Source organism: Acanthochromis polyacanthus, chromosome 4, assembly GCF_021347895.1.
Source record: "Acanthochromis polyacanthus isolate Apoly-LR-REF ecotype Palm Island chromosome 4, KAUST_Apoly_ChrSc, whole genome shotgun sequence".
NCBI lineage: Eukaryota > Metazoa > Chordata > Actinopteri > Pomacentridae > Acanthochromis > Acanthochromis polyacanthus.
The window spans coordinates 20,239,387-20,253,345 of NC_067116.1; the positions used below are offsets into that span (position 1 = coordinate 20,239,387).

Sequence of the window (13,959 nt, forward strand, 5' to 3'; positions counted from 1 at the left end):
ATATCTCCATAAACAAGACCTTTGATAATATCAAGACTTTTACTCAAAGACAGTTCTTCTATTCCACAAAGCCGAGGCTTTCTGAAGATTTAACTCTGTTGAAAACTTTTCAGTTAATGTTAAAGTCAACAAATAAATGGTAAAACCTAGCTTGGTAACCTCAGCAGACTCCACTCGTGCTGAAAATATTGATAAAACAACAAATGGAAAAACCTAATCTATATAAACTTTATTTTTGCATGTATGCCTTTCATATGATCGTGAGAGTTGTGAAAGGAAATGCAGGGAGAGATATGGTGGCATGACAAGCAGCAAAGACCCGGACGTTAAAACATGGACACGGTCTATCTAACCATTACAATACAGAACACACCAGTCTTTACCTACCTAACAGCTGTATAAATTTCTTGGCCCATTGATTCGTGCGACTTAAATCCCTAGTTCATCTGACCATGACAGAGCGCATCATGGTTGTATGGGCACAACAAACTCCCAAAGAGGCTTGATGAAGCACGATGGCGACATTTGTAAGCTCTACATTGTGTAAAAGCTACAAATATATGAGCAAATTATTATGCAGTTTCTCAATTAAGTGAAGCTACATATAAAATTTTAACACCATGAAGTGATTACACACACGATACCTCCTCACAGCCACCACTTTTACTAGTTTCTTCACTGCATTTGCCACTATGCACATGAAAGCACAACAAACCTACTGTACTGCTTTACAACAACAACAACAAAGAAAGACAGCCTTCATAAAAACAATGAAAGACAAATGTGTCTTCTAGTGTGCAGGGGGACAAATGAAAAGCTGAGAAAAATGTACCTTTAAGCAACTTTATTCATATAGCACCCTTAAGAACATCATTCAAAAGATGCATGACAGTCAAGACATGCAAACACAGACAATCAAATAAGATGTGATATAATTCAAAAAAGTAAACCAAGTATACAATATAAATGTATGCAGCATGATGTCAAGACAGGAGAAGGGATGAGTAGTGATGCACGCAAAACGGCATATACATATAGGACCTTGACTCTTAATACCAGGTGCTAGTCCACAACCTTGTCAGGGACAATGAGGTACCTACCTGGGAGGTTGTGGTGCTGGAGTTGGTGTGGGGGCCACAGTGGGTACAGTAGGGACAACGCGTCTGGGTCTGGCAATCTCTTCATCTGGAATCACAAATTAAATCTGTTTACAACAAGTGAATCTTGTATCACATTCTCCGAGTTTACAATTATCAAAAAGTGAGCCTGGCCTAAGGTGCTATAAGACTTATACTTACTGGATGTATTCCTTTTCAAACCCTGTAATAAGGGGAAAAATAACAGTAACATGTAAAAATCCAAAGACATAAAACATCAAAATGAGCTGCAAATAAATAGGTTTTTTTTAATTTAATCCAATGAAACTGTGAAAATGCTGCGTGGTTTAAACACAACAGTGATGTAGGCTGTACAGCACTGAAGGTCAGAGGATGAACTTCAGCCTTAGGTTGACTTAATATGATGAGACTAGCTACTGTTGTGTAACTATGAGCTCCACAAGAGTAGGCATTACCAATACATATACACAAGAAAGATATATGCATATATGTTATGAATAGACATATTGACTCGTCGTAGACGCATTCCAGTGGCAACAATATCAACACTATCTTCTGTGTCTAGAGTACAGTTATATCTTTTGTTGTGGAGGCTAATATTGACAGTCTTATTTTGTGAATTTACTGAATGCTCAAGACCTATTACATTTCAGATGGTAAACTGAAAAAAATATGATGTTAGATATAAATGAAGGACAACAAATCACTACAAAATTCAACATTAATAATACTGTAAGCCTTATATTAGTCAGAAAATGGCAACTTGATAAATAGCTGCTACCAGCAGTGATCTAACTGTGCTCAGAGCAGTGGTTTGTGGCGTTAAAGCGAGAAATATTGGAAAGCTTTCAGAACATGCTTTTGAAGTCTTAAAAAGCCACCCGTGGTACGAGATGAGGTGTGAGACTGATGAAGTTGGAGTGTGAAAAACTTAAAAGAGAAATAACTTCAGTTGATGAAAAGGCAACAGTAGAATTATTGTTGCCTTTCAAACTATAATCCTAGACACCCAAGTATAAGTGAGCCTATGTATAAATTCACCATGAGCAGGGCACAAGAGGCCAAGAAAGGCTGAGTGCAGAAAGGGAGAGAGAGGAAGAGGAGGGGAAGAGAAGCAGCAGATGAGAAGACACGATGGGGAGTGACTGAAGTAAGACATCAAAGGGTCCAGCTGTCAAAAGTGCAAATTTTCTCCCAGTAGAGAGAACAAGCATGAAGCATTCAAGATGAAAAACAAGTACACAAGCACACGAGTGATCTTGAGAATCTGAAAACATATATACATATACACTGCTCAAAAAAATTAAAGGAACACTTTGAAAACACATCATATTTCAATGTGGGGAAAAAAACAAACTGGATATTTTCATTGATATGGACTGGATAATGTGTTCGGAATGAAAAGATGCCACATTGTTTGATGAAAAAGAAAATTATCAACCCCCCCAGGAGGGCTAAATTCAAGACACCCCAAAATCAAAGTGAAAAACTGATGTGGCAGGCTAGTCCATCTTGCTGAAATTCCTTGGCAGCAATTTAAAATGGTATTCAGTAGTTTGCATGGCCTCTATGTGCTTGTATGCATGACTGACGATGTCGGAACAAGCTCTGAATGAGACGATGGATGGTGTCCTGGGGTATCTCCTCCCAGATCTGAACCAGGGCATCACTGAGCTCCTGGACAGTCTGAGGAGCAACCTGATGGTGTCGGATGGAACAAAACATAATATTCCAAAGGTGTTCTATTGGATCCAGGTCAGGTGAGCATGGGGGCCAGCTAATGGTATCAGTTCCTTCATCTTCCAGGAACTGCATGAGTTCTCTTACCACATAAGACTGGGCATTGTCGTGCACCAGAAGGAATCCAGGACCACTGCACCAATGTATGGTCTGACAATGGGTCAAAGGATTTCATCCTGATACCTAATGGCAGTCAGAATGCCATTGTCCAGCCTGTAGAGGTCTGTGCGTCCCTCCATGGATATGCCTCCCCACACCATCACTGACCCACCACCAAACCGGTCATGCTGAACAATGTTACAGGCAGCATAACATTCTCCACGGCTTCTCCAGACCCTTTCATGTCTGTCACATGCGCTCAGGGTGAACCTGCTCTCATCTGTGAAAAGCACAGGGCACCAGTGGTGGACTTGCAAATTCCTGTGTTCTATGGCAAATGCCAGCCGAGCTCCACGGTGCCGGTCAGCGAGCACAGCGGGCACTAGAGGACGCTGGGCCCTCAGACCACTCTCATTAAATCTCTTTGTGATTGTTTGATCAGAGACATTCACACCAGTGGTCTGCTGGAGGTCATTTTGTAGAGCTTTTGCAGTGCTCATCCTGTTCCTCCTTGCACAAAGGAGCAGATACCTGTCCTGCTGATCGGTTGAGGACCTTCTACGGTCCTGTCCAGCTCTCTTAGACTAACTGCCTGTCCTGGAATCTCCTCCATGCTGTTGAGACTGTGATGGGAGACACAGCAAACCTTCTGGTAATGGCACACACTGATGTGCCACCCTGGAGGAGTTGGACTGTCTGTGGAACCTCTGTAGGGTCCAGGTATCGCCTCATGCTACCAGTAGTGACTCTGACCCTAGCCAAATGAAAAACTAGTGAAAAACAGTCAGACAATATTAGGAAGGAAAAAAATGTCAGTGGCCTTCACCTGTAAACTCCTTCCTGTTTTGGGGGTTGTCTCATTGTTACCCCTCTAGTGCATCTGTTGTTAATTTCATGAACACCAAAGCAACTGAAACTGACTAAAAACCTCCTCTGTTACTTACTTGACCAGATCAGTATTCCACATGTTTAACTAACTTGATGCAATACTTAGATTAAAAAGTGTTCCTTTAATTTTTTTGAGCAGTGTATATATACATATATATATTTTATATTTGCACATTTATTTATTTAACATCAAAACATATTACTCAACAGTTTTGACCCATCGCTTCAGCCACTGAACCCAGCTACGTATTTTCTCTTATGCAAGTGACCCCAAAGAAAGTGAGAAGCAAAAAGGTACAAGAGGCCATGTGACATATTCAGTCTGATCCCAGGGCGACAGGAGCAAAAGGACACTTACCGGGCTACGTCTCTGTGACCAGCAAAAAGGAAGAGAGAAGAGACACCTGGTCAGAGAGTGACAAATCAGTAAAGTAGACATCATACGCATCAGGAGAAGAAGAATGTTTGGCCTGGCTGGACAGATTTGGGGTTGTGGATGACACCAACTCCTTCAAGAGGGCTCGTTTATCTCAGATTTTGTGAGAAACATCCTGTGTGGCCTTATGCGATAAAGGGCTTTTTGTATAAACACAAATAGCTCAATCAGTCTCGTATGCTAAGGCAATAGGGTATTAGGAAACAGCCCAAGATGACTAACTCAAATTGATCTGTGTGTATGTGTTTATGTAAGTGATGGAAACCAATGTGTAGCAATTAAAGATCTTCACATGAATTAGAATTTCAGCATTTATTATTATTAATTTATTTAGAATTTGCACGGTTCTCTGATATCATCTGTGAAGCTCCTCTGACTACATAATTCAAAATATCCTGTGGCACTGCTTCAATCGCTTCCCTCTCTTCTCCCACCCCACATTTGTTTCCATGTATCTATTTTGTGATAATTTTTCAGTAAAAACTATAATTTTACTGCCTAATCCTTTTGAGTCTCCTTCTATTTTCCCTTGCAATCTCCCATCTGCCCCCTTGGTCTCTTTAATTTCTTCTGAAATCTCTCCATCTGTCTGCGTCATGTCCACCTCGCATCATTGCTCTCTCCCTCCATCCCTCACTCTTGTGCTTGTTCCAGTTGTGCAGTGAGCCATGAGTGATTAGAGTGATGCAACAGTGGGTGGGGCATTCTGCTGGAGAGGACTTATTTCATTGGACACCCTGGTGAAGGACACAGATTAATACTGTTTGGCCGAACCAATCTCTGCTGCTTTGCTGTATGTAAACAGGAAGAGCATCAGGAAGTGTTTTGACACACACTATGACCTTTTAGTCTCTCAGGGACTGACGCTGATCTTTAATACAACTGTTTCATACATTTTAACTATGTACATATAAGGGAATTAAAAGGCCGTCTGTTTTTGTTGCAGTTTTAAGTTCAGTGTTGCATTTGTGCCTTTGGTAGAAGAGTGAAGATACCTTTTGTAATTTTGACAGTTCATATCAGAACAAAGTGTTAGCTGGGCTGTAAACCAACAGACTTTGCCTGAGGGGAAATGGTGCACAACTGACTGCACATTGGCTGACTATAATGATGGCAAATAATATGAAACATGAAGAATTTATCATAAAAATAAGATTGCTTCAATTTTTTATATTTTAATGTATTTTAAAATAAGCTTTTCTAGCTGTATGCTGGTAAACAATAGGACAAGAGAGAAATAATTTGTGATGTGATATCTTCACTTTCATTTCACCCCTGTCTCTGACCTTTTCCTCGCCTCCACCACTGCTTGGAGCTTGTTATTTGGACTGAGAACTGGAAACTCAAGGCTCCAAAACCAATTAAAGTCAGATTTAAGATGTCTTAGTCAGCGGAAACAAGTTAAAAGACAGTGTCTTGTAGTCTAAGTACTTAGGCAAACAAATCAGCTTGCATGTGGCATAAAAATGCTGAGTGGTCACACACATGCAACATAATCTGCCTGAATAACAACACAAGTTATGTGAAAAGAGAAATCACACAATACTGGCAATCTGCCCTCTAAATGCAGGCCCGATAATAAAACCTCCCGTTACTACACACTGGCTTAATACACTGCTTCATATGTAGTTAACCAATTTTCTGCAACACAAAACACAACAAATGCATTTATAAATAATAAGGAGGCATTTAGAAAGATTAAAGAGGGAGCAAAAATATATAAGTGACACAAACGAATCAAACGCTTACCGGACTCCTCTACAGGGGTTAGCATGATTTGATTCAGCAAAAGAACAAGAGATAGGAGAGGGATAAAAAAAAGAAGACAGGAGTGGAATAGTTAGAAGACTGAAGCGGAGTGGATATTAATATTGGCAAAGAAAGCTTTTGTGAACAATGTTCTATATCCACAGCAAACATAAATACAGACACACTAAAGTGGTGCAGGGCTATGATTCTTCCCTACATTCAGTCAGTCCTTCATTCTTTATGTACATACTACCAGCCACTCCCCCTAACATGATGTGAACACCATATCCTGGCTCAGCCTTTATGTGAAAGAAGCTAATCACCTGCATCACCATGTCCTTCTCAAAAGCCTGTGTTCAAATGAATAAATCATGTTGAAAATGCAAAATATTAATCTGAGTCAAACAGACAGAATAGGTATCATTAGGTACCTAGGCACACATAACACTTGGTATGTATTTCAGGCTTGTCACATGCTGGGTTAAGAGCATGTTAAGCCTTTGCAAATGCATATCTACACGTAGAAAAGCTGTGTCAAAAATATTAAAACTGAGGCTCAGTAATTAGTCCAGGGAATATCACTGATATTGAACTGGCTGTAGGCTGTTGTCAAGTTGGAATTTTTTATTTTTATTTCAGTCAGTCCTAAACATTTTAGGCTGCAGAAAGAACTTCACTTGAAAAGTGTAAGGAAAAACAAAAACTAGAAAGAAACAGTCAGTGTTTGCTTTTGGAGGCCTGATAACATCCCTCTCTCTTCATCAGGCCATTTTATTGTCGGTCCATCGCCAAGGTTACCAGGGCCCAGGAGCCACTCTGTGACTCATCTAATTTATGTGCGAGGGAAAAGCTCTGACCAGGCAAACGTGATGCTAATCTAAACTGGTAGAGGTGAAGCTGACAGTTTTATAATCACAACCTGAGCACAGGAAATTCAGTGTCATGATCTCGGTTAGCATTCAAGCGACTTGACAATATTATATGAATTTCAAGGAGATAGTTCACTTGTTCTGGCCTAAGAAACAAAGTGTCCACACAGCTTCATGTGAATGTCACATTTGAAATACTTGAAGACTACATTTCATTGTTTTGTAGTGTTCATACATTTTCTTATATTTATTACACCTAGGCCACGTATGATTTGCATTTTTTTGCAAATATCATGCAGGTGGAGACTGCAGTAGCGATTCCAACTCCACCACAAAAAGTTGATTGTTTTTACAGTTTTTTGTACCATAGTGTTTCAAATCCTTCAGAGCCCCATCTAAAGCTTTTTTTTCCCCTCAGAGATAAACTAATTTTGAGAAACATAATGTTTTTGACTACTGTATCAAAACTGGTATTGTAAATTGTAGATTTTCAGTAGTATTGATGTTGAAATAGTGACCAAAGCCACATCTAAAAAAATCATAATGAAAACCAAGAAAAGTAACAAAACTCTCAAACTTTATAAGCTGGAACCAGCAAATGTTCCTACTTTTATCTTAATAAATCATTGAGCAGAAGATCTGTCACCAAAATTGCTGTTAATTATATTTCTCTTGACTAGTTGTTTGAGTGTCATGTTTTTGAGGAAAAGAAACACAATGGCAAAAACAAAAACTGTCTCCTTATATATCTACTGTATAACACTCTTTCTACACAAGCACACAACCATTAGCAGCATGAAAAAACCTTTGCACCTGATCATGTTAACAGAGTCAGTGGGTGAACACGCTGAAGCTGGATTGAATTATTGAGGCCAGAAGCTCAAATGACCACAGGCAGTCTCACTGTACAGCAGACTGACACACAGGTTCATTGTGCCCACTTTCCTACCTGAATTATTTAAGGTGGACACCGAAGCTAACCGCCCTCACTGCACAACACAACCCAGGAATCACAGGTTGCAGCTAGAAAGGCAGGGCTGGCTGAAGCCTGCTTGGGAGTCGTGGTGCTAATTACAGGCCGTCTAAAAGGGATGTGTGCTTGAATTTGGACTCATCAACGGGGCTGCATCACAGAGCTTCACACTCTTCTATTTGGCAGCAGTACCCAGTTTCTGTCGTAGTGGGACATCTGCCTTGTGTTAAATGACTCCCAGCTAAACAGGAGGACACTGAGGTCAATGACGGCACTGACCAACTATCACAAGCGTCACAAATTATCTATATGAAATTCAAGCTAACGTATAAATCCGATGACCCCAGAGGTACATGGATTGAGATTCAGTCTAGGCTTCAAACCAGAGACGTTACGCACTGTTGCATACTGGCTCATTAAACAGACCAATTTTGTTATCAAGCAGAAACTTATTAATAGTTAAAACAAACAGTGGCGTAATAATATACATCGTAGAGAAACACAGTAGCTCAGCACACACTAGCTCACTCAAGATGCAAAAGAAATAATCAACATGTGAACAATATATGCACAAATCTCCACGTATAAATATATAGTTCTGCATGTTAAGTTGTAGCTAAAGGAGGGTGAAGAAGAGGAGGGAATACAAATATACATTATAAACATTTAAACACTGACAACACAGCTGTCTGTTAATGAAAGCCGGCAGTGAGAGGGCAATGACGTCAGAGCTACTCACCATAGGAGATGGGGACAGAGCTATGCTGCCTATGGAGGCTTTCAGCTCATCAACTGAGGGCGCCGCCACAACCCGATCAGCTGGCAGTGGCTTGATCTTGATCTTGAATTTCTTCCTGTGGTCCTCCTCTTCTTCAGACTCATCAGAGGAGAAGAAGTGGGCCTTTTTGGTGGTAGCTAGTAACACAATGTCAAGGAAAGCAACAGCCCTTTCTTCAAAAATGTATTCTCGGGTTTATCTGCAATTTTGTAATGTTTGAAAGGCATTGATGCAATTGCCACAGAGCTGCTCAAATCATGAATCGCATAGCTTGTGAAACTTGGTGACTGCCTTTAAAAATACTCTCTTCTTCTTCTTCTTCCTAATTAAAATGGCCCTTGTTTGTAGTTTAACCCATTACATTTTTTAGAAACAAAAACAACCTCTCTGCCTCATGACTGATGAAACGGAGGACAAAAAGCAGAACACAATGAAAACTGACAGCTCAGAGTCAACGTACTGATTACAGTGACATTTCCACACTTCACAAAAAGGTAATGGAGTTGTTTTTCAAAAACTTCCTGGTTATACCTGCGGTGTCAATGACTCATTCTCGTGTGACACTGTTATATCTTGCGCCTTATTAACTTCATTTAGAACTCTGTTAATTGGATGTTTTTGCTTCACTTTATCATCACTGTGCCTCAAGTAGAACCTTCTTGTGAGGCTTTCTCTGCAAGGCAATATAAGAACTGAATATTTACAAAAGATAAACATTTTTTACTTCTTTAGTAACTACATTTTAATTCACAAAAAAGTCATAATAAAGTTATTTCCTATCAGTAACATTTACTGATCCATATTGATCACAAAACACAAAAGCAAAGGGATGGTTTGAAACACTGACTTGGATTCATGGTTTGGTGCATTTTTGGAACAGCAGCAAAGGAAAAGAAACTATTAACTTATTTTAAGACAATGAATATATTTAAAAGTAACACTGGCCATAATTCATATTGTCACAATTCTGATTGTCAAATGCTGAATATTGTCAATAAGACCAAGCTGTTTACTTTCAAATATAGAAAAAAAATTAAATAATAAGATTTATTTTCAAGTGAAATATTTTGATATTCAATCGAAATTACCCACCAAAACGAAAAGTACAATTTCAGCTTAAAAAAAAAAGGCAAAATAAATAAATAAAAAATCCAGTCTCTCTTTTTGTTAACACTGAGAGCACAACTTTACTGGAACTGTCAGCAGACCCAGCAGCCAGGTGCTTAGTGTCTACATTCAGTGCGGCTGGTGTTTGGCCTGTGCAACGTGAGCAGACAAGTTAAAGATTCTGGCCACGCAGGAAGACAGATTAAAACTCAAGCTCAGTGTGTAGTGTGAGCTAACACATGGTACGTATTTGATAAAACTGGAACAGTGTCTTTCCAGATTGCAAAGCTAACCTTGCTATCATGCTACAGCTGACAGACAACTGGTGCTCTGCCAAAATGATCTAGGTGGAGCTGGCGGTCTTATTTTTCATTCTGGGAACATAAGTATGTAGACATAAATAGACCTCTGACAGTAGTTGTTTGGTTCATAAAGACAATCGAAGCACGGAAATGATTGAAATAAATGTTGTGCACCGAATAGTCCGAGATTTTAACCTATCAAAGAATATGAGAATATATGTACTGTTACACCCCTAAGCAGTATGCACTATTTTAGCAAATTCTGCACAAACAGGAGCCATATATTTTTAGTGAGTAACTTGACAGAGAAAAATGAGACAAAAAAAATACTGAAACGTTCGGCTTTGCGGAGGATATCTCCCTCCTCTGACTCCTCATCAGGTCTGATGCTGTAGCCCTCATCATCCACTTCAGGAGAATTCTGAAACACACAGTGACTCAGCATAAAGTTCTGAAAATATTTGTATGATGGCATCAGCGCCACATTGCTGTATGACAATATAAAGCTAACAGAAAAACAGTGTTTAGTTCAAAGAGGACTTCAGTGCCTGTACTGAGCCTTCCAGGCAAACAAATGCAAGGTTCTCTGCTAACTGACACATAACCAAAAGCATACTGACAAAGGCAAAATCATCATCTAAAATGTGAGAAATAAAATGTGGCATTATTCTAACAGTTCAATCCCCTCATTTGATTCAACATCTACACTCACTTAATTTAACATACAATGTCCAGAAATGTGTCAATACCACATTGACTTTACAATAACATCGATCAATAATAGTGATTAACTTCATGGCAGTCAAAAGAAAGCAGCAGCTTTGAAAGTGAGTTGATGCAGATAAAATAACAACAATCAAAAGCAGTGGAAATGAAAAATACTACACTGAAACTTTAACTTACATATCTGTCCCAGTCAATATCTCCATAGAAGCCATTAGGGGCCCCGTTCGTCTTCTTCTGAGACTGAGAACACAGAGACTGTTTGATTAAAATCCCTCCACACACAGTAGGCACAGTATGTTATGCATGCTTGCAGTACTTCTAAGCTGCTACAGTACAGCACAATTTTTAGTACAGTTAATTCTCCCTCTAAAGCTTGATCCTGTGGATGCTAGATCTCATGTCATGTTAGACAGTGACAAAACTTTCAGTTTAACTTCTCGATGCATAATTTGTTTTCAGTTTTGCTCTCTTTGTCATGGGCAGTTCCTGAGGTCATCAAATTAACATCCATTTTTGCAAAATATAATAAATCAATTTCTGCTTGGTTACTAAGGATCTCCTGATAATGATGATGACTGAGCTGCAAATGCTTTAGTGGAGCTGTATAATATTGCACAGCTTAGGTTTGTTCACATTAAGCCTTACAGGATAGCCTCCTGCCTCCTTATAGAGCCTGCTAATGAAAAGACAGTTGAAACAGCAACACTGGCGACTGATTGAGTTGAAGAATGTACTGTGATTTCTATAACCAGTCTAAACTCTACACACTACACTACTCTAGAGGCTAGTCTATTCTGAAGAGCTGAGTTCAGTACCGATTCAACCTCTTGGGATTCCTGGCAAGTGGACAGAACAGAGAAAATAAATGACGCACCTCACATATACCAGACTCAACTTCCTCCAGTAATATTTACATTCTAGACTAATTTACAAATGAATAGAAAGGCATATATATCTTAAATATTTTGTGTTACTTACACCCCCATCTCTGTCTGGGGACCCCCTGTGAAAGAAGAGAGAAGAACATGAATGTCCCTGAACACATGATTTTTCATTTGGAAATCAAGATTTGCTAATTGGTTAAGAAGCGCTATTCAAGAAGGCTATTCAAGGATAATGTTTTCATACAATCACACTTGCACACTTATTCACCCACAAATTACCCTCCCACTGACATCCAAGTACATAAACCTTTTACATTTCCTTTAAGTGTCTCATGCAGAGTTTCAAATTGGCTAAATGCCTCTGAAATGTCATTCTTAAAGACTCATCAGGCTGACCACAGGCTAAGCAGCAGGCCTACAAATGCTATATTTGATCCTGTATAATTTCAGAAAATCTCCATCTTCATCAATATATGGCAACATGAGCTTGCACAACCAAACACGGTCACAGTCACTACGTATTTTAGGTGCCCATTATTTTTAGATCCATAATAGCATGACATAGAGTAATCATACAGGCATTAAAAGATTATTTTATGCATTATAGGATTATACAGTAAACTGACAGCATATAATTTACTGTATTTCACAAGACCTACACGTCATAGTAATCGTGTAATTGTTCTCAATTGTTGTGATTCATTCTGTTGTGCTGTCTCATATCAGTTTGTCTGTGGTTCCAGCTCTTTGTTCCATGGCACAGCCTCACTAAACATTTTTAACAGTGGAATCTGCTCTGTGCGAGGATCATACAGGACATTAGAAAGTAAAAACCAGGACTTACGTGGAGTCATTGTCCTTCTCTTTCTTCCGTATCCCAAAGGCCTTCCTGGTACGTTTTTTCAATCCTGAGAAGAAAAAAAGAAAGGGGTGAATTATTGCATGATAAGACACCAAAGCCATGACTAAAAGGGGGTATCTGCAGGTGGCTTAAAGGCTAGGTGAGGTCAACTGTCTGGCACCTATCATCCAGGAGATTAAAGGCAATGATTTTATGTATTATTGAGTGACTGGCAGCATCACTGTGAAGGCAAACACTGACAGTCCGAACTAAAACTGTGCTCAAGGTCATTACAGATGGACTGATGGCCCTGCAGTCCTCAAGGCAACTTTTTAGATTGAAAAAATCATTAGCACTGTGAAAATCAATGTGGCAACAATTTAACAAGGATATCACAAACAGCCGTTGAGCACAGAGGAACTTACTGTCAGACAGATGATGAAGTTCAAAATGTTAATCTGAAACGCTACACAGAGCATGTGAGATCTGCAATGTCCTAATTAGCCATTTGAATGCTAGTTTAAAAAAACTGCACAAACTTTGAAAAACTTCACTGAGATGCACAATAAGTGAGTCCAGTGGGGCATTACTGCAGGATGAAAGCAGCATATAAAAGAAGAGAAGTGAATCTAATGATGCAAAATTTCTAACTTATATTGACCTTAATTTTCCTCAATCACTCACACATTGAGTGAAATATCTTCCATGTTCAAAAAATAAAAATCCACTCTCTCCCCAAAGGAAGTTCAATCACGGTCCATCTGTACTTCATTCCAACTCTCTACTGCACTATGTATGATTAATTTTATCAGTTGCGCTGTCCAATTAAGCTGACAAACTAATCTCAAAAGCTCCCACCTCTTTCTTACCCCAAATGAAAGCCCAGTTGTCTCCTTCCATTTCTTCTCCGATAACTCCTTCACACTCATTCTTCCTCGACTTTGTCTGGCTTTGTCACCTAACTCTAACCAGCCTATCTCTTCCTCATACGACATGTAGATTACACACTGAAACTCAGATCAGAAACTTGATGCCACTTCTCGCAAACTCACACACAGATAAGGTATCATGCTGCTGTCTCTGATCTGTGTCTGTTACTCAAATTCAACACCAGTGACTCCACTCATGAATTAAAGACAAAGGTCATCATCATTATAGATAATTAATAAAAATCTCCAGACATGTGCGTGTCTAACAACACTGAACAACACTTTATTAAGCTGTATATGTCTGGTACACTATACAAAGGGCTCCACATGCAAGGTGTACTTGCTTGGAATTGTTGATCATCTCAGTTCTTACATATTTCTTCATTACATTAGTTTTGCATCTGCATGGCTGCAGCCAAGATGGGAAATCAATGCAAGACAGTTCACCCAGAAATACCCCCTCATTCATCCTACTAACATATTTGGCCTTGCATCCTATTAACGGTCACTGTTTAACCTC

General features: G+C 39.3%; 1 protein-coding gene across 12 annotated transcripts in view; it reads right to left on the minus strand.

Annotated features, from left to right (window-relative positions):
- sgip1a (SH3GL interacting endocytic adaptor 1a) overlaps positions 1-13,959 on the minus strand; it is an 89,533-nt gene that overhangs the window by 20,337 nt on the left and 55,237 nt on the right. For 9 of the 12 annotated variants that reach the window (XM_051947496.1, XM_051947500.1, XM_051947495.1 and 6 more), the window contains 9 exons: positions 12,514-12,577; positions 11,764-11,788; positions 11,601-11,621; positions 10,963-11,025; positions 10,390-10,480; positions 8,612-8,787; positions 4,204-4,215; positions 1,299-1,320; positions 1,101-1,185 (listed from right to left, as the gene is read on the minus strand). In XM_051947496.1, the coding sequence (XP_051803456.1) occupies positions 1,101-1,185; positions 1,299-1,320; positions 4,204-4,215; positions 8,612-8,787; positions 10,390-10,480; positions 10,963-11,025; positions 11,601-11,621; positions 11,764-11,788; positions 12,514-12,577 (559 nt within the window). Of the gene's footprint in view, positions 1-1,100; positions 1,186-1,298; positions 1,321-4,203; positions 4,216-8,611; positions 8,791-10,389; positions 10,481-10,962; positions 11,026-11,600; positions 11,622-11,763; positions 11,789-12,513; positions 12,578-13,959 lie in introns of all 12 variants that reach the window. The other 3 variants (XM_051947497.1, XM_051947503.1, XM_051947498.1) reach the window with 2 other exon arrangements.